Here is a 24,443-nt window from a genome sequence, read left to right as displayed (position 1 = left end):
AAGCAACACAGAAACTCACATAAATGATATCCATAATACAGAAGATTTATTCTGCTATGAAACAGAGACACATTATCTGCCTTAGAACACAAATGTTATGCAAGACTTGTACCAAAAAAAATGTGGGGCTATTAACTCAAACAAACCACAAAGGAAAACTCTCACATATTAAGATAACTCGTCATGAAATTATCTTAAAATTATCTTAAAAAATATTAATGTATTCCACAAAGCATATCACAAAAAGCTTGAGAACTCCTTTAGACATGACATTCAAATTGTGTGCGATCATTAGAGATTATCTGAAGTCCAGTTGTAATTATAACCTCAGGACCATCTGCAGAACAGTAAAGAAGTTTTAAGCTGCCTCAGCTACATTTCCCTCCAGGTAAACTATAATCTAAACCATTTTTTATGTCTACTTAAGTCACCAGCACAATACAAAAAGCATTGAAGAACTACAAATAATTGTAGTTCTTGTGCTGCTAAACAGGGACTCCAAGAATTACTTTTGATTACTTTTCTCCTATCAAGACAGGCTGAGAGAGCTGGGATTGTTCAGCCTGGAGAAGAGAAGGCTCTGGGGAGACCTTACAATGGCCTTCCAGTACCTAATGGGAGCCTACAGGAAAGTTGGGGAGGGACTCTTTGTCAGGCAGTGGAGCGACAGGACAAGGAGTAGTGGATTTAAACTAAAAAGTGGTAGATTCAGATTAGATATAAGGAAGAAATTCTTTACTCAGAGAGTGGTGAGGCCCTGGAACAGAATATTAACAGAATTTAATCTGGCAATGTGGGTTCATTGAATGTTGTTTTGTTAATTGTTTGCTTCTGATATACTTTAAGAAAACTTTCTTATTTACTGAAAAGTGCTCGTCTTTTTTTTTAAAACATGAATAACAAGATTTTATGGAGAAATAAAAATGGATGAGGAAGCAGTGACGGTGGAACTGAAAGTCAAGAAAATAAAAGATTTGGATGGTCAGAGGCTGCTGGAACAGGAAAATATTTTATATACTCATAAAAAACCTACAAAGATTCAAACACCTGAGAATGATCTGTCCACAGTTATGAGACATGAGCAATGTAGATGCCTATACTTGCTGTAGTCTCTCCTGTTATACCCAATGGAGAGAAATTCCAGGACAGAGGCACCTGTTGTAGAAGGTGCAACTAAAAACAGATTCAGATGCATGGAGTTCTAACATATCTGTTAATTGACTAGCCAGGTAATGTATCTTCACTGTTGACTTCTAAAGTAGATTTCCAACGTGTTTATTTGTTTTTTCTTTTTCCCCAAAAAACACATTTTTAGTTTTGATTAAAAAAAATAAATAAATCAAGTCTCTCCACAAAAAAACTTCCCAGTTTTGTGTTTCCATTGCTTCTTCAAAAAGTCAGTTTTCACAAGACAATAAATTCTGAAGTGACATATATTAACAAGCTAAGCCTTAAAAATAGTTAAAAATAGTAATAGAAATAATAAATAAAAATAAATCAAAAGACTGATAAGAGTGGTAACTAAACATTAAACAAAAGACAGGGAAAAAAGGTGTGGCCAGCAGGTAAGGGAGGGGATTGTGCCCCTCTGCTCTGCCCTTGTGAGGCCCCACCTGGAGTGCTGCGTCCAGGGCTGGGCCCAGCACAAGGAGGGTGTGGGGCTGTGAGAGCGGGGCCAGAGGAGGCCCACCAAGATGGTCAGAGGGCTGGAGCACCTCTCCTGTGAAAAAAGGCTGAGAGAGCTGGGGACATTCAGCCTGGAGAAGGCTCCGGGGAGACCTCATTGCAGCTTTTCAGTAGTTGAAGGGGGCTTAAAAAAAGATGAAGATCAACTTTTTCCTTGTGCAGACAGTGACAGGACAAGGGGGAACAGTTTTAAACTAAAAGAGGGAAGATTTAGATTAGATGTTAGGAGGAAAGTCTTCACTGTGAGAGTGGTAAGGCACTGGCACAGGTTGCCCAGAGAAGTTGTGGCTGCCCCATCCCTGGAGGTGTTCAAGGCCAGGCTGGATGGGGCTTTGGGCAACCTGGTCTGGTGGGAGGTGTCCCTGCCTATGGCAGCGGGGGGTGGAATTGGATGATCTCTAAGGTCCCTTCCAACCCAAGCCATTCTATGATTCTGTGAAAATACACACTACTAAATCTATGTATGCACTCATATGAATAACTCAGTCTTAGTGTATAGGTTACCAATCCAAACTTACTAATTCTATTGTACCTGGTAATAAGTTCTTCTGCAGCTTGTGAACAAAGCTGTATCTGAGTGACTTCTTCTTCTGTAGCCAACTCAACAGCCTGTTGAGGGTACAAGGGAGATCGAATGACAGGTTTGCAGGAATCATACTTCTGTTTGTCTTCCCAAGACTTCAGGGTGTTTTCAAAGGCCTGATCAAAATGAATTATACAGTCAGTTCACAGCACTTGTGATATTTTTGTCGATATATGTAAAAGTTTATGGAATGACACACAATTTTATATAAATAGTACTAGCTCTCTAAATAATGAAGTGACATTTATTTGTTTAAAACTTAGTATAGAGAATAATCTGATTCTCTATAAAATAGAGAAGATAATAATTCCGTTCTGAAAGATATCTCTCTCCCTCTTATTCTCAACAAATGTCTTCCAAAATTGTAAGAATATGAAGGCAATAATAATGTAAGCATATTTTGCGAGGACAGTAGGATCCAAATCTCAAAGTAATAGAAATATCAACCCTAAACAAATGGCAGAAAAAAAAAAGTTAACTTAATAAAATACAATTCCAATGCTATGAATTCCACACTAGATTCAACATCCAGCTAGTGGCCAGAGAACTGAGGGACAATAACGCCTTTTGCATGGTAATCCTAGACAAGCATGAACTCTCTAGTGGCTTTGTGACTAGAGTATGATTGTGTCTCTTCTTTCCGAGACTGTGTTTAGTGGAAGATGGAGAACTAGTAGGACAGAGAGATGAGAGAAATCTGCACAAATTATGCCGAAAAATAGACATTATAGAACTTCACTATATCTGCAACTTGTTAAAATTTCCAGTATATGATTGTGTATATATATACATCTAGTGCCTCAAAGAAAAAAAAAAAAGAAAAAAAAGAAAAAAAAGAAAAAAAGAAAAAAAAGAAAAAAAAAAGAAAAAAAGAAGAAAATTTTGAGCATTCTTCCTCTTAGTATATATTAAATAAGAACATGGGAATAGCACTAAGATAGCTGAAAAAAGCTAGTAAAGAGCTGTGTCACTTATACAAAAGAACAGTTCTCTATCCAGCTTATTACGGAAATTAGATAACTGCAAGTAATTACTTAAGTAATATAAATAGTTATAAAACATTTTTGTAAGCACTATTTTTTCCTGTTGTAACTAAATCAAATTACTACAGAAAACAATTTTAGCAAAGGTATCTTATAACACGCTTTCTTCAACATACTCTGTCTCGTGTTAGCATCTGAGCTCTGTTTTTATGTACAATTTTAATAACTCCCGGGGGCTGGATCCATGCCTCTCCATCGACTTGCACTGGAACCCCTTCATCACCAAGTATGGTGATCTTTACTGACCGACACTGGAAAAGAACAAACATGTTATTTTACAGAGCAATAAATATTAATCAAACTGACGGACCACCTGAAATATGTTGATTACTAGGAGCTGTGGCTTTCCTCCAGATTTGCCTCAAGGGTGAAGCGCTTTTATATTTCATCCATCATTTAAGACAATTTGTTACCCGCTAACATTAAAACAATGTCAGTGCTTTAGTAATGTATAGGGCAGTGGTCATCTAGAGTACCACCACTCTCCAGCATCCCAAACTGATGCCAACTATGTCATGTGCTTTCCATCAAGAAACAGACCTGAGCTATCCGGTGGTGTTGCAGTTTGATAACTCTTGAAACTGCCATCTGCATGCTGCCAAATACTGCCACAACTTCTAAGATTTTATCATCAAAAGATGGGGCCCCAAATATCTGAAAGAGAAATAAAATATTCCATTTTCCATAGTACATTTTGTGCTTAGAGTGCATGACCAATGAAGCACAAATTCAGCCTTCTTTTCTGTAGGTTCACTTACAGATTCAATTTCAACATTTAAATGCATCTAAATGCTTTAGAATAACTACATTGTCCCTATAAATATTATACGAATGAGATATCACAGACAGCAGGCAAATGCTATGTTAAAACAGCAATGACAACAGCATTTCAAATATCTGAATGACAGGGCATATCCTTATATATACAAAGGCATGTTCCATGACTAAGAAATGCTTTTCAGTGCAAAATGAAAGGCCAGTTTAAACCTCCACTTGGTTAAGGTACTTAATATCTAAGAGGTTCTCGAAGTTAAGCGGAGCAATGGTGCTTTTTTCTCAGAAGTGCTTATGTTCCTATAATTCTCTGGAAACCAACATCTGATCCACTCTCAGCTTTGATAAATGATGCTTTAATACTGAGGAGAATCTTGTTTGAAGAGTATATAATTATCTGCCATAAACATTAAAAAAAAAAAAGTCTAGCAAATGTCCTTATCCAGCCAAGACTTTGAATTCCCATGAGCTTAGAAAAGTGCATGAAGTGGAGCGTGTGCCATTGCCATCTGGTGTCCTGGAGGAGAACTTGGCCGTGGTGGGGGGAAGTCTTAGACTGGAGTTCAGTTTGTTCAAGGGACCCAGAAGACACTGTAAGCCCTATAAGTCACTTGAAGTCACTTGAAGCCACTGTAAGTCACTTGAAGCTTGATCATTTCATACTGATATGGAATAGGGAGCAGCAAGGGAGAAAAGTCAGCAGGAGGTATCACTCCAGTAAGATTATAATGAGTAAACAGTGGGTAAATTTCTCTGAGTGGTACTCAAACAACCTCACTTGGTGAAGTAAGCTACATTGTACACCAGAGAACAGACGAGAAAATCCTGGAAAGGAGCCCAAAAGACACAACTGCCCCCTGAGAATGGAGGTGCCTCCTTCCTGGAGGTGGAGAATAAGAGGGTGAAGATCCAGGACTGCACAGTCCAGGTAGTGGCTGTGGTGATGGCTTAGTGAGGAAGAGGATGGGAAACAGGGGGAGGAACTTTGGTCCTTGCTGCCCGTCACAAGCCAATGGGAGCCTTCGCCCCAGTGCAGTGAGTGGGGCTTTGACCTGGAGACTGAGGAAGTCATCTCAGGGAAAGGGCTGCACAGCACAGTTGCCATAGTTTGCCCTCAGTTGCCGTAGTTTGCCACAGTTGCAGCACTTGCCCTCAGAGCATCCCAGGATTGCATAGGTGAGACTTGAATAAATCAGTGTCAAAGAATGAAAATGCAATTTTACTAGGCCTAGTGTGTTCTAAACCAAAAGTTTTCACTGATGGATTTTTTTCATTTACCATGGGTAAGTGAACTGCTTGAAAAGATCCAAAACAGAATTTCTGGTTTTCCAAGGTAAAAAGGTATGGACAGTCCCTGATCCAGCTTTAATAACTGACATCTACAGGGATATCTCAGCAGGGGTTAAGAAAAGTAGTTCCAAGACTTCATTTATTTTGTGCTTCCATTTTAGAAAAAGAATGGACAAACCACAGCCTAATCTACTGTGTCTCTCCACAAGTAAAACATATCTGCACTGAAAAACAACCAAGTATATATATAATTGTTTTTTCAAATGAAGCCAAACAAATCCTTACAGATCAATGCTCAGGAAACAATTCCCTCCTTTCCTGTTGCATCTCACCACAGGTCATGTTTCCAGCTTGTCTTTTGGACACCAAAACAACATGCTTAAAGAAGCCCTGCTCAACTCAATGTGCAGCTGCCCTCTTTGGCTCACCAGTAATGTTTCAGAAATACTTGCAGCCATCAAGGCAACATCTTTGTTTAGTCCAGACAAGAAGTGTTTTCAGACCACCACCATCTCTGACCATCGGTCACTCAAGATTGCAGTAAAGCAGTGACTTATGTTCCTAACTTTGTCCAGAGTAAACATGTCACTTTGCTGGCAGTTCTGATCACTAGATGACTAAAAATATCAATAAAACTGCTCCAAGACATACACATTTGCTGTATATGCCAGTATGACAGCTAGGACAGATCTTCTCTCTCAGTCAGGTGGCCCAGGGAGAAAAATAAACTCCCGAATAGGAGCTGAGCAGACATTAGAGATGCTTTCAAGCTATGAATGTGAACATGGAGAATATCAAAACATTAGATATCTGCAACCAAATATAAACATAACTGCCATTCTCCAACATATATCAAAAAAAAAAAAAAGGATATTGAAACATGTTGAAGTACTTGTTCTGACTTTAAAATATGTATAAAAACTGAGCATAGTAAGTCACAAGAAAGCAAAAGCATTTTGGTGCAAAAGTCCTAGATTGTCGAGATTAAAACCATAATCGAATTGGTGAGTACAGTTTTAGGTGAGTCAGACCTCGCAGTAAATCAGGATATTCAGAACTGGGATAGTCTGCAAGCAATTACAATGGTTGTACTGTGCATGAAGTAGACAATACGAAACAGTCTTAGTGCTGCTGTAAGACATTCAGGCATCTGTGTAGTCCAACATTTCTTAGAAGATATGAGGAGGAAGGTAAAAAAAGATATCATTACAAAATTTTTAAGAAGCTCATTGAAAATAATGTTTAAAAACCAGTTACTATCCCCACTAAATTACAAGTCATTAAATTTTCTCAATGACCATCCCTTAGTCCGAAGCTGTTTGTAGAACAGGAGGAAAATTCAAGTATAAACTGTGTGAATGATTATCTTTGTCCATCTTCCTTATTATTAGAATATAACAGAGGAATCTATGCTTTGAGAAACTTTGTTTTACAACTGCTGCAAATAATATGTAGAGAAACTAGTAGTGTCTTTAAAATTATTTTCTAAAAATATTATTTCATAGAGCCGCTTTTTTCTTTTTTAATCATTAAGCCTTATTGTGAAAATTTTGCTGGAATGTAAAGGACATGACAGAAGACAATAGACAATGCGTAACCATGGTATATATTTTCCATTAAAAAAAAATCAAATACAAGACAACACAGTTTAAACTCAAGCAGCCTCCCTGTGAGTAAGAGTTGTTATCCAGACTGTACCATTAAAATTAAACAAGAACAGCAGTTCATGGGATTTATTGTAGGTTTTGCCCAGAAGGTTATTTCTCTTCAGTATTACTCACATCATCTTCCTTGGTTCCACCCCAGAAATTAGTCCCACCAGCATAACTGGGAATGTTTAGCACAGCTATGCCCTGCAGACTTGGAAGGGGGATGTACTGTCCGTCACACTGTAATGGATAAAAGCTCATTCAGTAAATAAATAATGTGATAAAAGTAGTCAGCCGTTTTTAATACACGAAGCCTCAACGGAGCTGGCAGGGGAGGACAGAGTCATTAATAGGTTGACACAAGCCTATTCCACCCACACTGCGAAGCAGCTCTAATACAAACTTTTCCTCCCTAATCTCAGCACCAATTTTTGCAGCGATGACAAAACCTGAGTATCTACAGCAGAGGTCTTCCGTGACTCTTCCAAGAAGTATTTTCACATCCCTACCTGTGAAATTTCTCATGCACTTAAACCATGCTCTCCCTATCAAGGATTAGAAGTCTTTTAGCAATTAAAAAAGCTAAATCCCTGGGTATACACATTAAGCCAGCAAAGTTCATTGATGTTACAAAAAGCTTGATTTGCCCATCCTGTTTCTGCATTCCCAAAGTTGCAATACACTTGTTATTTAGGTAAGCCTATTAAGTGGGGGAAAAAAAAAATAAAAAAAGAATGTTTCTAGCATTGCCACAAGTGTACTTAAATACGAGTGTTGTTAGTACTTGTACAGCTGGCTTCCTGCAGAAATAATTCACTTTCCTTCCAGAAGTGCAAAGGCAAATCTAGGACTCACTGTTATGTTATCTTGGCTGTGGCTAAAATTTGTGGGGTTTTTTGCAGGTAAGAGCTTGGTCCTCTTTATCCTCCAAAAAACATAAGCAACAACTAGTGCTACTCAACACAACCAAGTAATCATGTCAGTCAGGTCAAGCTTACCTTGATTATGACCAGAGTAAATTTACAGTGAAATCACTCTTGATTTACAGCAGTACAACTGCACAGGTCAGCCAAATAATCTCAAACCATTGAACTGGGAGTCAAAAGTACAGTCCTGCAGCAGGGCCACAATGTGTATTTGAAGCAAGTAGGACATGTAAGGTCATAATTGCTGGATTCAGGTGTCACTTTGGGGATCATCAGTTTGCAAGTAAAGTTTTCTTCAAAGAACATTGCTAAATTACTGAGTTACTAGTCCTGTCAAAGTATCTTATAATTATACAAATCATAGAATCATAGAATGGCTTGGGTTGGAAGAGACCTTAAGGATCACCTAATTCTAACCCCCTGCCATGGGCAGGGACACCTCCCACCAGATCAGGTTGCCCAAAGCCCCATCCAGGCTGGCCTTGAACACCTCCAGGGATGGGGCATCCACAGCTTCTCTGGGCAGCCTGTGCCAGTGCCTCACCACCCTCTGGGTGAAGAATTTCCTCCTAGCATCTAATCTAAATCTCCCATTATTTAGTTTAAAGCCATTCCCCCTTGTCCTATCACTCCACTCCCTGACAAAGAATCCCTCCCCAGCTTTCCTGTAGGCCCCCTTTAAGTACTAGAAAGCTGCTGTAAGGTCTCCCCAGAGCCTTCTCTTCTCCAGGCTGAACAACCCCAACTCCCTCAGCCTGTCTTTGTAGGAGAGGTGCTACAGCCCTCTGATCACCCTCACAGCCCTCCTCTGGACTGCCTCTAATAGGTCCATGAGGAAATCTTCAGCAATTGTATCAGGAGGAGAAAGAGATGCAAAGTATTTCTGGAATATGCTTAGCACTTTCTTTTTATGATTTAATCTCAGCAACAAGACACAATTTAACATTTTAATCAAAATATGACAGTATCCAACATGTGCTCTGATATTAATAAATGCTACACAGCCATTTGCATTATAGTAGAGGTTTGCCTCCAATTCCTGAAATTGATCATTTTAATTTTTCAGTGCTGAGCTCCTCATCACAAGTTTTTGCATAAGGCTGATATTATGCAAGGCAACACTAAATATGAAATTTCTACTTGTTGGTTTACTTCCAGATATATTCAAAAATAATTATGGAAAGGTCAGATATGAATGCCTTATTGAATCTTATTTGAATCGTATTCAGATATCCTTAAATTAGAATTCTATCTGCAGCATACATAATGTTCTTTCCTGTCATTATATTCACTAACTACTGTATAATTCCATGATAATTATTCAATCCTTTGATAACAGCAATCTGCCTCTACCATACAAATTCCTCCTAAAGCTCAGTGAAGAGAAAGAGTTCCAGTAAATTAAAATTATTATTTTATCTTATAAAATATCTTCATATACATATCATGAACTTCCATATTAAATACTTAAAATGAAGAAAAAAGAGAAACCATTTAGGTTCTCTTTCAAACTCCAGCCTAGATATTCTTCAGGTGAGCACAGCTGTAACCATCCCATAGTCTTTTTCTGCATTTGGTAACCATTTATATCATCTCCTTTAAGTTCCTAGTATTGTGAAGAAGACTTAGATTTGGTGCTAGAACTTAAAAGAAAAAAAACTCTTTATGTTCAGATAATTACCATTGATTGCATTTGTTGTTGCTGTGGTAATACTTTGGTTTCTCTGTGTGACTTTCTTGAACACCTATTTGAGAAAGTCTCTGTAGGTGTAGCTAAGCTTCTTGTGATGTACACTCAGAATCTCTCCTCTTGTCAGGATTTTTTTCGTAAGACCATCTGTGTGCTCTCTTTATATGTGTAATCAAGCTGTCAGAAAGTTTAAAGTGAACCTGAAGGATTAAGACTCCTTATCCCTTTCCTTCTGTTTAGTGTATGTACATTTCTGTTATTATCCTTAAAACCTGGTCTCCCAATTTAATGTAATAGACATTAAGAATATATTTTATGTATTTTCTATACAATTATTTTTTTAATAAAACAGAACAAAACAGCAATTACAAGAAACGGGAAACCTGATATTTTGGGATATTTAAATACTGATATTTTCTCCAAGAAATCACTTGGGAAATCACCTCTTACATAACGCATTCTTAGACAGTGCATATGAGGACAGGATTTTATCAGCTTAGGCTGACACAAGAACTCTGAAAGGTTTCAAGAGGAACACTGAATTCTTCACTACATAATGCAGAAGCAAAAAACGTCATTCTACCCATGAATAAAAATTACCTCCAGTTGAACTTTTTGTTCTAAGTTCTTGTAAGTTCTCTGCAGCAGCTCTTTTGTGCCAAGAACTCCATACCACATCATGTTTTTTGTCCGACTTCTGAAAATAGAAAAAAAAACAGATTCACATACTGAAATACATATTATTATGTTTTGCATTTATAGGAAAAAGTGAAGAACTTCAAATAAAGACATAAGGAAAATAAAACTTATGGAAATGTCTTGGCTCTGTCACTGACAATTACCTGCACTTTTCAGGGTGCTCTTCTCGCTTGTTATTAAATTCAAGGGAAATTTTTGCATCTAACCCAATTCCAAAATAGTTGTTCATGACACATTTTTCTGAATATCCCTCCCTGTTAGAAGAAGAGATAATTAGGTGCACATTTTTACAGTTCCTGGACACACAGAACTTTGACCAAGATTGTGGTTGGTCTCAGAGCAGATACATCAGCAAGACATCACAAGATGGTTCCTCTGAGCCTCCCTGAGGAAATCTAATGGTAGTTGAAGAGACAGATTGGCTGTTGTCTCCTTCGCAAGTGCAAGCAGCTTCCCATAGGACAAAGAAGAAACTCTAACATACCCCACTATCTCCACCATACCCAAAATAACAGTGGCATACAAGGCAAGATCTGCCTTTGGCACAGCTCTGAGACAGCAGCACCAAAGCAGGATACATTTAGGCACGCTGGCGCTGGATGTTTGGCTGATGCTATTAGCACAGCAGTGCTTTGTTTTAGGGCTTCCATGTAGGGCTACAGCCTACAAGACAGATGATACCCATAAGACTCTGTCATCGCTACACCCTAGGATGCAGAGACAACTTAGGACACAAATTTTCCACTTCACTGTCCCAGTCCTTAGGAGGACACTCTTTGCTGTCCTCCACTTCAATACCCCACTTCAACATATTGCTGGCAGCTTAGCTTGTGTTCAGACCAGCAGTTCAGGCAGGAAAACCCAGTTCTGATGTACTGCTCTCCTTGTCCTCTCACAGCCAGTGTGCAAGGAATAAGTGAGCAGATGTCTTCCATTGTTCCTGCTGCTTGCAAGACAATTCTGCACTAATAATAACTAAGGGTTTATTCTAAAATGGCACAATCCAACGTGTTTTCAGACCTTGAAGTCTACTGAAAAATGATTGCAAAACAGAATTTTATAATGAAAAGAAAATATGACAAGCTTAAAAGGATTAAGTAAAGCAAACTAAAGCAAAACAATAAATTTGAAAAAAAAAATCTTACAGCGAATCTGGATCCGGGTCAATAAATGGTGTAGCACCAAATGGATCGATGTTTGCTAGCAACATTTTACTAATAATTGAACTTCCTGCAATAGAAGCAGCTAGGCCAGCCCTTAAACCTGATAAAAAGAAAACAAACAAACAAGAAAAAATAAACAATTTTGGTTTGTTAAACAGAGAAACATATTGTCATAACATAAACCACAAAATTTTGAGAGAGAAAATATTAATCAAATCCACATATGGAAGGACTGAGTTTCAATCTCAACTTTTACCTATACTGTTTGTCGTTTCAGGTCTCTGGCTCTCCTGAACAGAAAGACAGCTACGCTGAAGTGTGATGGCTAACTTTTCAGGTATCACCACCATAAAAAGAAAAAGAAGAAAATTCAAGATTTCAGGCCAAATTTCACTGGCTGGCAAATGATAACCAAATGAGTTATCCAATATTCAGAAACATTATTAGAGCTTTTTACTCAGTCTAATCTTCATCATCAATCTGATCATAATTTTCTTTTGGTCTTGCCCTTTAGAAGACAACTGTCATAAGATCAACAGTCATGTGGCTGGTTCTGCAACTAGCCAACTATCCTTCAGTGAATGCTTAAATATTCAGCTTGGTACGTACAAGCTGAGTGGAAGGCTCTTGAAGAATTAATGTCTTCAGAAGAAATGAGGGAAGGACAAATATCAAGACAAGATTAGGAGAAAAGCAGAAAAAAAAAGCATAGAACAAGGTAGGAATGTAAAAAAAACAAAATAAAACAAACAAACAAACAAACTAGAGAACAAATTGCAGTTGGGTAGGCCTGGTCCAAAGGAGACTGAAAAATGTAAAGAAAACAGAATGAGTAATATGAAAATAACTGACAGCTTAAGGAAGGTAACTGGCATGGTAAGAAACACACTTATCATTTTCAGAACTGGAAAAGTCATACTTTGATTGACTTAATTTAATTAGTGGAGTGGTCACAGCCTTGCCATGGCTACTTTGACTAATATGGAATTCATGACACAAAACACTGTGTAATGCATGTAAACAAAGAGAAGTACTTTCTACAAGCTTTCACCTGAATTGACCTAAAGAAAAATGTAAGTTCGGTTCCATTATGTTTTAATTATACCAATTAAGTTAATTAAAACAGTGCTTTACTGGAGTCCTCTAATATTAATTGCATTTGGATAGGAAGAAATTTTTTTCCACTGTTTTCACCACACAGCAGCTTTGTGTAGTTTCAGTTATACATTTCCTGAGAGTTATCTATAGACATCTCTTATCCAGAAGGTTGATCCTTACATGGTTCTGTCCACTGGTTAGGAGGAATGATAGAAGATTCTGAATTTTGTTTTTCATCCTCCAGAATCAAACGCAACACTTGCTATATCTGGTGCTGTGCCAAACGATCAGGAATATTTTACATTACTTTGCACTTCCTACTATATGATCCAACACAAAGATGAGTGTATCAGTTTAGACAAATTTGGAACTTTCTATGGCATTTCCAGGTAGAGTCCCTGGCATGATGTAAAAATTGTTATTTGACAGTAAGAAGGGGAACTATTAACATAGTGTAAGGAACAGCAAATTTCAAAATCATAATTACCTGGGCAGATAATCCTAGTGTTAAGCACAGGGAGGTTTTCTTTACCGGCAGCCAAAGCCGGAGCAGAGAACGAGCCTGTCTGGGAATGAATACCTCGACTTGTACGTCGATCTGGAGATCTTGGTGCAGTTTTAACTGTGCAGAAGACATAAAAGTAAGAGCACTAATTAGAGCTATTATGGCAATACCAAATACACATATTTTTTTAAAGTCCTGAAAATATTTCAAACTCATTAGTTTAATCTGTTACCCTTTAGTGAGAAATGTCCTTCCCCTCACAGTATACTTTTTCTTCTAAACACAGGAAAGAAAACTCAGAAATAAAGTTAAGTGACAAGCACAAATAAAAATGAGTGAGTGTGCATGGCATTTAGTGTGAGGATTTCTTAACTTATGCTTCAAGACACTAGCAAGAAAATAAATTATATTCACCTTGAAATGCAATAGTATTTAATACTGCAGTAAGTTTCTGATAAACCTAACACCAGGTTTCACAAAAATGCAGACTTGAGAAAAAAAAAGAAAAACAATTATTAATAAAGGATAAATGTAAATAAATTAATATGAATTTAAACTTAATTTCAACATATGTTTAATTATATATACCTAGGTATATATACCTAGGTGTAATATAGGTATATGAGATATATTATAGAGTTCATTATTATTTATAACAATTTTAATATGAACAGTTGTACTATTCAAAGGCCCAAATTAGGCCACCCGATCAACAGCCAACTATTTACTTTAAGCAACTAAAATTGACACTCTGCCTGCATCAGGTTTCCAAAAACATCAGTCAACACTGACATCTTTATCTACAGCCAAACTGAAAACTGCAAGGGAAGGGAAAGCCATGTTCAGACATTTTTGTCTTCTGTAGTTAGAGAGATCATGGGGGAGATCAGTTTACCATCATCTTTTCCTTTTCACAAAAAGCAGGAATTCCCAAAATAATAGAAATAACTTATTTGTTAAAATTCTACAGAATATGGATCAATAAAACCTTAAGACACATCGCAAAATTTAGTAGCTGATCAAATTGTTGGTGACAAAGGCAGGTAACAGCTCAGGAAAAAGAAGGGGAAGAAAAGGGGCAAGAGAAGATTTTGACAAAAACGAAATACTAGCTTGGTGAGGCCAGTTATCCCCAGGGGCTGCCTCTGTAGGTAATGGAAAAGGACAGGCTTTTCAGAGGGCTGACTTCAGGTGCTTTCCAGTTTCATACTGACTGACAGAATATCCCAGTGCCTACTCCAGCCTAGGGAAGTTAATCTTCATGAAAGTCAGCCCCATCAACAGAATCTGGTGCCCCAGGGAAGAGAGTTTGTGTATCATTGAACACTTTGCCACAGCATTTCCATGCGCATGCAGAAAGCTTTTGCACACAAGATGATCATAGGCAGATATTTCTTGTCTACTTCTGCTCCAAATTATCTCACACGTAAAAATACTTCAACTTAGGACAACTTCAACATTGACCAGGTGAAACCACTCAAAAAACGAAATGATTTCAAGGTGATCTGAAATTTTCCTCTCAACACCTGAAAACTAATTCAGCAAAAAGAAAAGATTAGGACTAGCCCCAAAATTACCACCAGGAAGTGGTGTGAAGGGGAAATATATAACCTTTTTCTTTGTGACAGAAGGGGGACAGATCAGCTTATGTCAATCATGATAACTCAGCCTGAGAGTAATGTAAGTACTCTGTATATTAATAGAAAGAAAATTCACATCAGGAAAATCTAAAGACAAAGGTAATGACATGAACCAGGGGTTATAAATTGTATTCAAATCAGTTCAGGCCATAATTTAGTCATTCACTTTTTTTCCTTTTTTTTTTTTTTTTATAAAAAAAAAAAGGTTATCTAGCATGGAACAGTCAATGAAATGGTAAATTCTTCATCTTCTTGTATCTCAGGAATAAGATTACACATCTTTCTGGATGACTTGCAAGCAGAAATTATTAGACGCAGGACTGAGATGAGTAGGTGAAATATTTTGGGTTGTTTTATATAGGTCTGACCAAGGGGTCTAACAGTGCCTTCTGACCTTAACACCTTTAAACTAGCCTTAGCAATTATCATAAAATGCTGTTGTATTGCATGATAACAATATAGCACAACTATTTGTATATGGGCAAGATAAAACACTGCAATATAATGTTAAAAAAATAAATTAAAATGGCTAGTTAGATCTAACCAGAGTTATTAAACATTTAGATGAAGGTAACTAACATATGGAAAAATATTATTTCTGGTCATTTGATGAATGTAATCTCAGAGGATAAAATATAATATTCAGAACACAATTAACTTCAATTTTTCATAATGCTACTGAAAAATTCACAATGTTATTCATACAGACTGTTCTGTCTGTACTTGGGAACAAGGCAGTTATATTAAATAGGAAAATCAACAGAGCAGCTGCTCTTTATTTGACAGATCAAACTCATGGGGATAACTGCAATAAAGATAAACTTTTGCTGTTCATGCTCTGATAAAAACAACTGAGCCCTAATGAGTAAAACTAATGTTTCATTGTGGATAATTGAATTCATGTTTCATGCTTTCTCCCTAAACACCTATTTCCCATTGACAGCATTAATATACACTTTATTTCACACATTTCAGATGTATGAAGTATAACACGCCTCCCCAATAAGCACAGAAGTTGTATCACCAAGAACCATTTTTTTTATATATATTTATATAAATGTATGTACAAACATATATTTTTATTTTATTTTACATTAATGGCAGTAGGACCGGATTATCCTTAGTGCCAGCATCCTCTGTGAGCTGCTGTTGAAATTGGACAACCAACACACACGGATTTCTATAACAAAGGTTAGAGGAAAGAGAACTATGAAGAGACAACCATTGGACAAAGTCTAAAATCCATTCCTGGAGATAAGGAAATATGAGATTTTGAATCAACAGAAGCCCCAAGGAACTAATGATGCATTTCTAAGGTAGGAGCTATGGACACAAGCACCAACTTCAGTGCAGAGCCTCAAGAAGACATCACATCTTGGCAATTTGGTGTGGCTTTGAGTAATAGAAGGAGAGGCAAATTCCAGATAACTTTGCTGGCAGCTTATTTTGCCACAGGAATTTGCTCACTAAATATCTACAGGTTGACTTTTGCTGTACACCAGCTGGCAGTGCTTCTCCATGACTCTCAGGTTCTCTCCTGAAACCTCACATGCAGTGCAACACTGCCCACTTTGGTAATGTGGCAGACTGAATTTTCCATCCCTAGCAAAAAACAGGTTTCCTGAAATTATTATGCAGCTTGAGACTCTTGAATAACCTTGGTACATGAACACAAAAAGCAGTATTGAAATTTGTGATGGGCAACTTCCAAATACAACCTCTGGCTGGTTCTGCTAGATGCCAAAACCAAGCAGAAGAAGAGGCATCACAGACAAATTGCTCCTTCTTCTTTCACTGCAGCCACTCGTTGGCAGATTTTGTAAATGAAACATGAAAGAGATATTTTTTTCCCTATCATTTGAATGTGGGAATTATTACTATGCTATTTCAGGAGACAAGTGAAAATACTATTCTATAAAAACTATTTCACACACAGCAACCAAACACTATGCAACAAAATAGGCTATTACTTTTATGAAAATGCTTCCTTCCAAGAAAGTTGTTTTGGACTCAGATCACTCAATATTCCAATTGCTTTGTACAATTATTGATACAAATATGAACGTGGGTTACTTTGAATTGCAATTTAAAACCCAGCATGGGCTACGCACACATAAATGCTGTCTTCCTTTTTTGAAAATCACCTACAAAGCCCCACGGTGAGGACACATGATGCTCCTACTGGAAAGCAGAACACCTGGGCATGAATAGCTGATACAGTTCATTTGAACCAGGACAGAGCAGGTAAGGGGCTGTACAGCTTGGAAAGCAAGCATAGCTTGATATAGTGACTTGCTATACAGCAGCCAATAGCCACAAGGAACTAGCTGGACTAACAACTTGGTTTGGGAATGAGGACCCTGGCTCAACAGAGAGTTGCGGCTTGTGCTTAGCAGAAAAAAGAGGGTTTATAATCTTTGGAAAAAAGGGCGGGCCGCTGAGGAGGACTACAAGGATGTAGCGAGGCTGTGCAGGGAGAAAATTAGAAAGGCCAAAGCTCATCTGGAGCTCAACCTGGCTACTGCCGTTAAAGACAACAAAAAATCCTTTTACAAATATATCAGTGCGAAACGGAGGACTAAGGAGAATCTCCATCCTTTACTGGATGCGAGGGGAAACCTAGTTACTAAGGATGAAGAAAAGGCTGAGGTGCTTAATGCCGCCTTTGCCTCAGTCTTTAGCGGCAATACCGGTTGTTCTCTGGATACCCAGTGCCCTGAGCTGGTGGAAGGGGATGGGGAGCAGGATGTGGCCTTTGCTATTCATGAGGAAATGGTTGGTGACCTGCTAAGGAGCTTGGATGTGCGCAAGTCGATGGGGCCGGATGGGATGCACCCGAGGGTACTGAAAGAACTGGCGGAGGAGCTGGCCGAGCCGCTTTCCATCATTTATCGGCAGTCCTGGCTATCGGGGGAGGTCCCAGTTGACTGGCGGCTAGCCAATGTGACGCCCATCTATAAGAAGGGCCGGAGGGCAGACCCGGGTAACTATAGGCCTGTCAGTTTGACCTCAGTGCCAGGAAAGCTCATGGAGCAGATTATCTTGAGGGTCATCACGCGGCACTTGCAGGGCGAGCAGGCGATCAGGCCCAGTCAGCATGGGTTTATGAAAGGCAGGTCCTGCTTGACGAACCTGATCTCCTTCTATGACAAAGTGACGCGCTTGGTGGATGAGGGAAGGGCTGTGGATGTGGTTTACCTTGACCTCAGTAAGGCTTTTGACACCGTTCCCCACAACATTCTCCTCAAGAAACTGGCTGCTCGGGGCTTGGACTGGCGTACGCTTCGCTGGGTTAGAAACTGGCTGGATAGCCAGGCCCAGAGAGTTGTGGTGAATGGAGTCAAATCTGGTTGGAGGCTGGTCACAAGTGGTGTCCCCCAGGGCTCGGTACTGGGGCCGGTCCTCTTTAATATCTTTATCGATGATCTGGATGAGGGCGTCCAGTGCACCCTCAGTAAGTTTGCAGATGACACCAAGCTAAGTGCGTGTGTCGATCTGCTCGAGGGCAGGAAGGCTCTGCAGGAGGATCTGGATAGGCTGGAGCGATGGGCTGAGGTCAACTGTATGAAGTTCAACAAGGCCAAGTGCCGGGTCCTGCACCTGGGGCGCAACAACCCCAAGCAGAGCTACAGGCTGGGAGATGAGTGGTTGGAAAGCTGCCTGGCCGAGAAGGACCTGGGAGTATTGGTTGATAGTCGGCTGAATATGAGCCAGCAGTGTGCTCAGGTGGCCAAGAAGGCCAACAGCATCCTGGCCTGTATAAGAAGCAGTGTGGCCAGCAGGTCTAGGGAGGTGATTGTCCCCCTGTACTCGGCTCTGGTGAGGCCACACCTCGAGTACTGTGTTCAGTTTTGGGCCCCTCGCTACAGGAAGGACATGGACGTGCTCGAGCGAGTCCAGAGAAGGGCGACCAAGCTGGTGAGGGGTCTGGAGAACAAGTCTTACGAGGAGCGGCTGAGGGAGCTGGGCTTGTTCAGCCTGGAGAAGAGGAGGCTCAGGGGCGACCTTATCGCTCTCTACAGTTACCTTAAAGGAAGCTGTAGTGAGGTGGGGGTTGGTCTGTTCTCCCACGTGCCTGGTGACAGGACGAGGGGGAATGGGCGAAAGTTGCGACAGGGGAGTTTTAGGTTGGATGTTAGGAAGTACTTCTTTACCGAAAGGGTTATTAAGCATTGGAACGGGCTGCCCAGGGAGGTGGTGGAGTCGCCATCCCTGGAGGTCTTTAAAAGACGTTTAGATGTAGAGCTTAGTGATATGGTTTAGTGGAGTACTTAGTGTTAGGTCAGAGGTTGGACTCGATGATCTTGAGGTCTCTTCCAACCTAGAAATCTGTGTCTGTGTCTGTGCCTGTGTCTGACCCAAGGTTTTTTTTTTTTTTTAAGGAAAAGGAGCCCTAGTAACTTCCACACAATCACTGAATGGTTAAGGTTGGAAGGGACCTTTGGAGGTCTTCTGGTCTAACCCCCCTGCTCAAGCAGGGACAGCTAGAGCAGGTTGCTGAGGATCATGTCCAAGTGGCTTTTGAAGATCTCCAAGGAGGGAGGCTCCACAACCTCTTTGGGCAACCTGTGCCACTGCTCCATCACCAATACAGTAAAGAAGTGCTTCCTGATGTTCAGATGGAAACTTCTTTCCCTTTTTGAAGATAGGAGTGACATTTACTTTCCTTCAGTCTTCAGGCACTTCTCCGATTTGCCATAACTGAGCAAAGACTATAGAGAGTTGCCTCATAATCCCATCTGCCAGCTCCCTCAGCATCTCTGGGTGCATCCCATCAGGGCCCATGGACTTGCGAATGTTCGGTTTGCTCAAGTGTTCTCTGACCCGATCCTCTTCCACCAAAGGCACATCTTCCTTGCCCCAGCCTTTCAGCTAGGCCTCTGGGACCTGCGATTCCTGAAGGCCAGTCTTGCTGGTAAAGGCTGAGGCAAAGAAGTGATTCAGTGCCTCGGCCTTTTCAGTGTCTTGGGTAACCAGGTCCCCCGTTTCCTTCAGGAGAGGGCCCACATTTCCAATAGTCTTCCTTTTGTCACTGAGGTACTTGTAAAAGCCCTTCTTTGACAGTGGTCCTCTGCCTATGGAAGAAGCTGTGAAAGTTGCAAAAGTGTAGGTACTTAAAGATGATAGCACAGGCTACCTAGAAAGATTAATAAGATCAGGCTATTTTTCTTCATTTTCCTGATTCTTTGGCCAGTCCATTTCTAAATGACTTAACTTAGTTAATTTCTGAAGGTATTTTGTAATGGGTATTGCTGAACTATTTACGTCTGCTCCTCTGAAGGAGGATCCAGACAGTAATAAGTCATTTAATAAAAATGAAATTAAATTCTTCACTTGTTATAATTTAAACTACCTTTTAACATCCATAACCATCCTAGCCTTGGTGCCTGGAGCTGCTCAACAAACACAACAGGAACAGTGTTCCATGTTATCTTTTTTTTTTTAGTTTTCTAATTGAAATTGAACGAATGCAGAAACTCTACTATTATTTTTTAATGGTTCAATCTTGAGCAAAAGATGCATGAAGAAGAGGTGGTGACTGTAATATTACTTGCCACACAAGCCAGAAGGTTGGACACACCAAGGACGTTAAAGACTTGGTTTCATATCTCTGCTTTGGATTAGACAACTAGAGGGAATGACCTTCATACTTCCACTTCTCAGGAGGCTTCCATGTTTCTATTATATTCTTTCCTGCTTTAAGCTGTTCTACTTCATATAAAATACTTAAATATGCATTCTCTCAGTTCCAAAAAACTCTGTTTCAAGGTTAGTTCCCAGCTGAGAATCGCAGTTTTGTTGTCAGTACAATGAATAAGTATGTCAGTTTTGCACAATTTGAAGCACTTTCAACAGAAATGACCGACAGAAATTCCTGTAATATGCCCTAAAATGCCTGTGACTGAGACATGCTATTGCCACTCTTCTGTAGGTTCTAGTCGTGCCTCAGGTTCATATAAGAAGACAAGTACAAACGCTGGATTAAATGCAGGCACCTCTCTCCCCAACAAGTAACCTTTTCAGCTTCGCAAATGTGTTCCAAAAGACTGTTCATCTTCTCTGGCATTTTTCCTTCAACTGTTATTTATCCAAATCTAAAAGTTTGCGACTAGCTTCCGGTGTAACAACATGCCAGTATCTGGCAAATAACATATTCATGGAAAAATATTCTCTCAGACGAATTAGAAAGGACGATCACAGCTGTAAGCTTTCACACAAGTTCTATTCTCCTACTGCATGCAATGCAAGGCATTCCAACAACCAGAAACATTTTATAAACAAAGAAGATATTTTTCAGAAAGTGATATAAAAACAATAGAAATAATCAAACTGGTTTTAATTATGCAACCAACTATGCTGGTTTTGTAGGAAGACTACATAATTTAAAATGATTTTATTACTAATTTACTCACTTGACTGGGACTCATATTCCTTTGTATCTTCGTCTTTTTCCTCTTCTTTGGATTCATCCAATTCTTTGCTATATTCTACAGGGGACTGGTTCACTTGTTCTTCACTATGAGCATTCTGCTCATCCACAACTGCTTATTTAAAAAAAAATGACAGAAAGGTTAATGATCTTTAATGAAAATCTGAATAAATGGAATATGAGCTTCTTTTTTCCATAGCTTTAAGTTTTAAAACATTAAAAAAATATGGTTCTATTGCCATTTCAGTGGAAAAGATTCTAGTAATTGCCTTTGCCTATTGATGTTTTTCTGCCAGAAATTTTCATTTTGTGGAGAATAATAGTTACCAAAGAAACACACTTGTATATGGGCACACACATGCACAAATATATAATCATATATACAGATTGTCATCAGCATCTAAACCAAAACACATTTCTTGTCTTTGCAACTTGTAATAGGCATATGATTTTATCGATGTAAGAATTCAGAAATCAAGTTTAATTATTAAAATTCATGGAGGGGAAGGGAGGGGAGGGGAGGGGAGGAAAAAGCATCATAATCAGTAAAGATGAATGCGCACCTTTTTCTGCTTGTTCAATGATCTGCCTCACAGCCTTCTTCAAGCTGTTTGCCCGGAGCATTAACTGTTCTCTTGGTTTGAAGAGTTTCTGGGTGGAAGACTTTGCAACACACTCTGCTAATTGCTCTTTACTTTCAGACAAGGATTCCTCACTTGAAAACTCCTCTCCTTCTTCTTCCACAATGTGGGGAGTGATGCCTGGGAGAATAGGAGCAGCCTGGGCTTCTGTGTGAAGAGCTTGGAGCAACAGGTCTAGCTTCTCATTTAACTCTGAACACTAAGACAAAGTGGAAGAGAACATACATACACCAAATAGCAGTGAACGTCAACATTTTGAGGAAATTAAGTACCATGTTATAGGGACGGATCTAAATTCTCCATGTGGTATGATTTAAAGTTGTATCTACATGTCTACGTAATTGTGTAAAATCCAAACTCAGGTTCAACATTTTGTATATCAAATTATGAGTCAGTTTGCATGATTTTTTGTAGACAGACCCTGCAACACCCAGCCAGTTTGCAGCAATTATAACCACAAAAGCTACACTCTAAAATAACACATTGTGCTAAACTCAGCCTGCCTCTTAATTAGGGTGCGGATTAGATCTTACTCCTCTTTGGAAGTCCAACACTACAGACAGAACTACCACAGATTTCTCCATACCAAGCAATATAACAAGTTATGGACGTTCAGTACTCAAATTTGGACAAATGATGGGGACATGCCCAGCAGTTAGACTGAGAATACATACTATTGTTTTTTTTTTTTGTTGTTGTTGTTGTTTTGTACACACCTGTACATTTAAGCAAGTGAATTGGCACTGAGCAAACACTGTCAAACATCTCTACCCCTCACCAAGCAGTACCTCTCTGTAAGTACACTGGAAAAGAGGGAATTTGCTGTGCTTAAAAGAAAGGAAACCAATACTGTTTTGCCCTGGCACACTGAAAAAGAAGATACATTTTCTAAAACATACACAGAATAGTACAGAAACGAGACTCACGAAGTAATTACCATTTGGCAAGTACATTTCCTGACTCTGGGATTATTAGTGATTTTGTTCTTTTCTTTTCTTTTCAGCTCTTATAAGCTTTGTGCCTCAAACCAGATCCCTTCTGTCTTTTTCAATGTTTTTGCAACATGATCTCTACAATTTGCATCTTAATCTGTTATTTTTAACATTATAACTTCTCTTCCCTTCATTCTCCCAGCATACTCTTGGTCCACTGTTTTTCTGTAGGTAACTTAATCCACTTCAGACAAAAAGTAAGAATCCTAATGCAAAATATTTCCATTTTTCTCTATGTATGTTATTGTGTGTTTTATGAAGGCAAAAAAAAAAAAGTAACTAAAATTTATAGAGATCTTACATTGAAAAGATGTTTTGGAAATAACTGTTCTATGCACTAAGAGAAGAATTTTACAGTCACTGGCTGAAATGTAAGCCAAGCTGGGTGTCTTGAAGCCATTTGAAAATTAAACACCCATAGAAACCAAAACCAAAACAAACAAAAACAAACAAACAACCCACACCTTTAACCCTGAGAATAGTCATAGTCTTACTTTAATGGCCATGGCATCAGCTTCATCTGCATTTTCCACTGGTTTTTCGTAAGTCTTCCCTATTTTAGCAACAAAGTCCTTTACAGTTTCACATAATATTCTTGGCAATAATAGGAGAGAGGAGAAATCAAATGAGATAAAATAAATATGTTTTGAATATTGAATTCTTATGGCAATTGATTTATATGCATACTGTTAAACACCATTCATGTTTTGAACTGTTTTCATACTTGCAAAGTAAATGATACTCTTCTCCAAAGCTTGCAAAATCAAAGTGATAAAACAAAACCTTTCTCCCTTTATATTTAAGCCTTTGCACACATTGTATTTAAGTCAGTTTCTTATTTCTAAGAACTGAAATGAACATGACTAATATTATCAATTCCCATGCTTGTAAACCTTCCATACCAGAGTTGTTATCAAACTTGCATTCACTTTATTAACTTCAAACAGTCTTGCAAACTCCCATCTGAAGATGAAGCCTAGAATCCATGGAGAAAATCTAATGACTTTAATGGAGTACTTCTGAGATGAAAACGGATGGCCACACACATCCTGCCGCCCAGCTCATACTGGTGAACCACAGCTGACCCGGAGGCATGTCTACATAAACTACAGGGGCTGAAATGAATTTTCATTGTGTAAATCAGAGACAGACTTGGTTCTTATTACCTACACTGCAGACAGACTGCAACCTTACTAACAGTGTGGATAATTGGTTAGTACTGTTCATTTGGTTGAAATTTACTTTACATAATCTAAATAGTGAGATTTGACAAGATACAGACAGTTTATAATTTGGAGCAATAATAAAATTCTGCAGTTTAATTTTCAACATGCACTATGTATGATTTTTAAATGAAATTTTATTAACTTAATTAACAATAAAATTTTATTAACTTAAGCAGAAGGAAAAAAAATGTAATGGCAGATGTATTTTTGAAGATTCTAGGAGGAAGTACACACAGAATACTTCTGATTTCAGATGATATCCATGATTTGTAGAGCAATTCTCTCTAATTTTTAAGTGTTCCAGGTTGCAGAAAAAACACCCTGTTGTCTGAGACCACTGTTTATTGAATTGATACAGACAGCTATAGCAAAGCGACCAATTTGAAATTCTGCTTCTCAATGGTGAAG

General features: G+C 38.8%; 1 protein-coding gene across 6 annotated transcripts in view; it reads right to left on the bottom strand.

The window, feature by feature from the left end:
• DGKH (diacylglycerol kinase eta) overlaps positions 1 to 24,443 on the bottom strand; it is a 183,226-nt gene that overhangs the window by 27,132 nt on the left and 131,651 nt on the right. For all 6 annotated transcript variants that reach the window (XM_035553390.2, XM_035553391.2, XM_035553392.2 and 3 more), the window contains 11 exons: positions 23,304 to 23,403; positions 21,740 to 22,016; positions 21,160 to 21,288; positions 13,089 to 13,223; positions 11,486 to 11,603; positions 10,484 to 10,594; positions 10,242 to 10,338; positions 7,158 to 7,265; positions 3,853 to 3,966; positions 3,429 to 3,563; positions 2,219 to 2,385 (listed from right to left, as the gene is read on the bottom strand). In XM_035553390.2, the coding sequence (XP_035409283.1) occupies positions 2,219 to 2,385; positions 3,429 to 3,563; positions 3,853 to 3,966; positions 7,158 to 7,265; positions 10,242 to 10,338; positions 10,484 to 10,594; positions 11,486 to 11,603; positions 13,089 to 13,223; positions 21,160 to 21,288; positions 21,740 to 22,016; positions 23,304 to 23,403 (1,491 nt within the window). The remainder of the gene's footprint in view (positions 1 to 2,218; positions 2,386 to 3,428; positions 3,564 to 3,852; positions 3,967 to 7,157; positions 7,266 to 10,241; positions 10,339 to 10,483; positions 10,595 to 11,485; positions 11,604 to 13,088; positions 13,224 to 21,159; positions 21,289 to 21,739; positions 22,017 to 23,303; positions 23,404 to 24,443) is intronic.

This window comes from Cygnus atratus, chromosome 1 (genome assembly GCF_013377495.2).
Source record: "Cygnus atratus isolate AKBS03 ecotype Queensland, Australia chromosome 1, CAtr_DNAZoo_HiC_assembly, whole genome shotgun sequence".
NCBI lineage: Eukaryota > Metazoa > Chordata > Aves > Anseriformes > Anatidae > Cygnus > Cygnus atratus.
The sequence above is the reverse complement of the archived record's forward strand: the minus strand, read 5'-3'. Positions and strand labels throughout refer to the sequence as shown.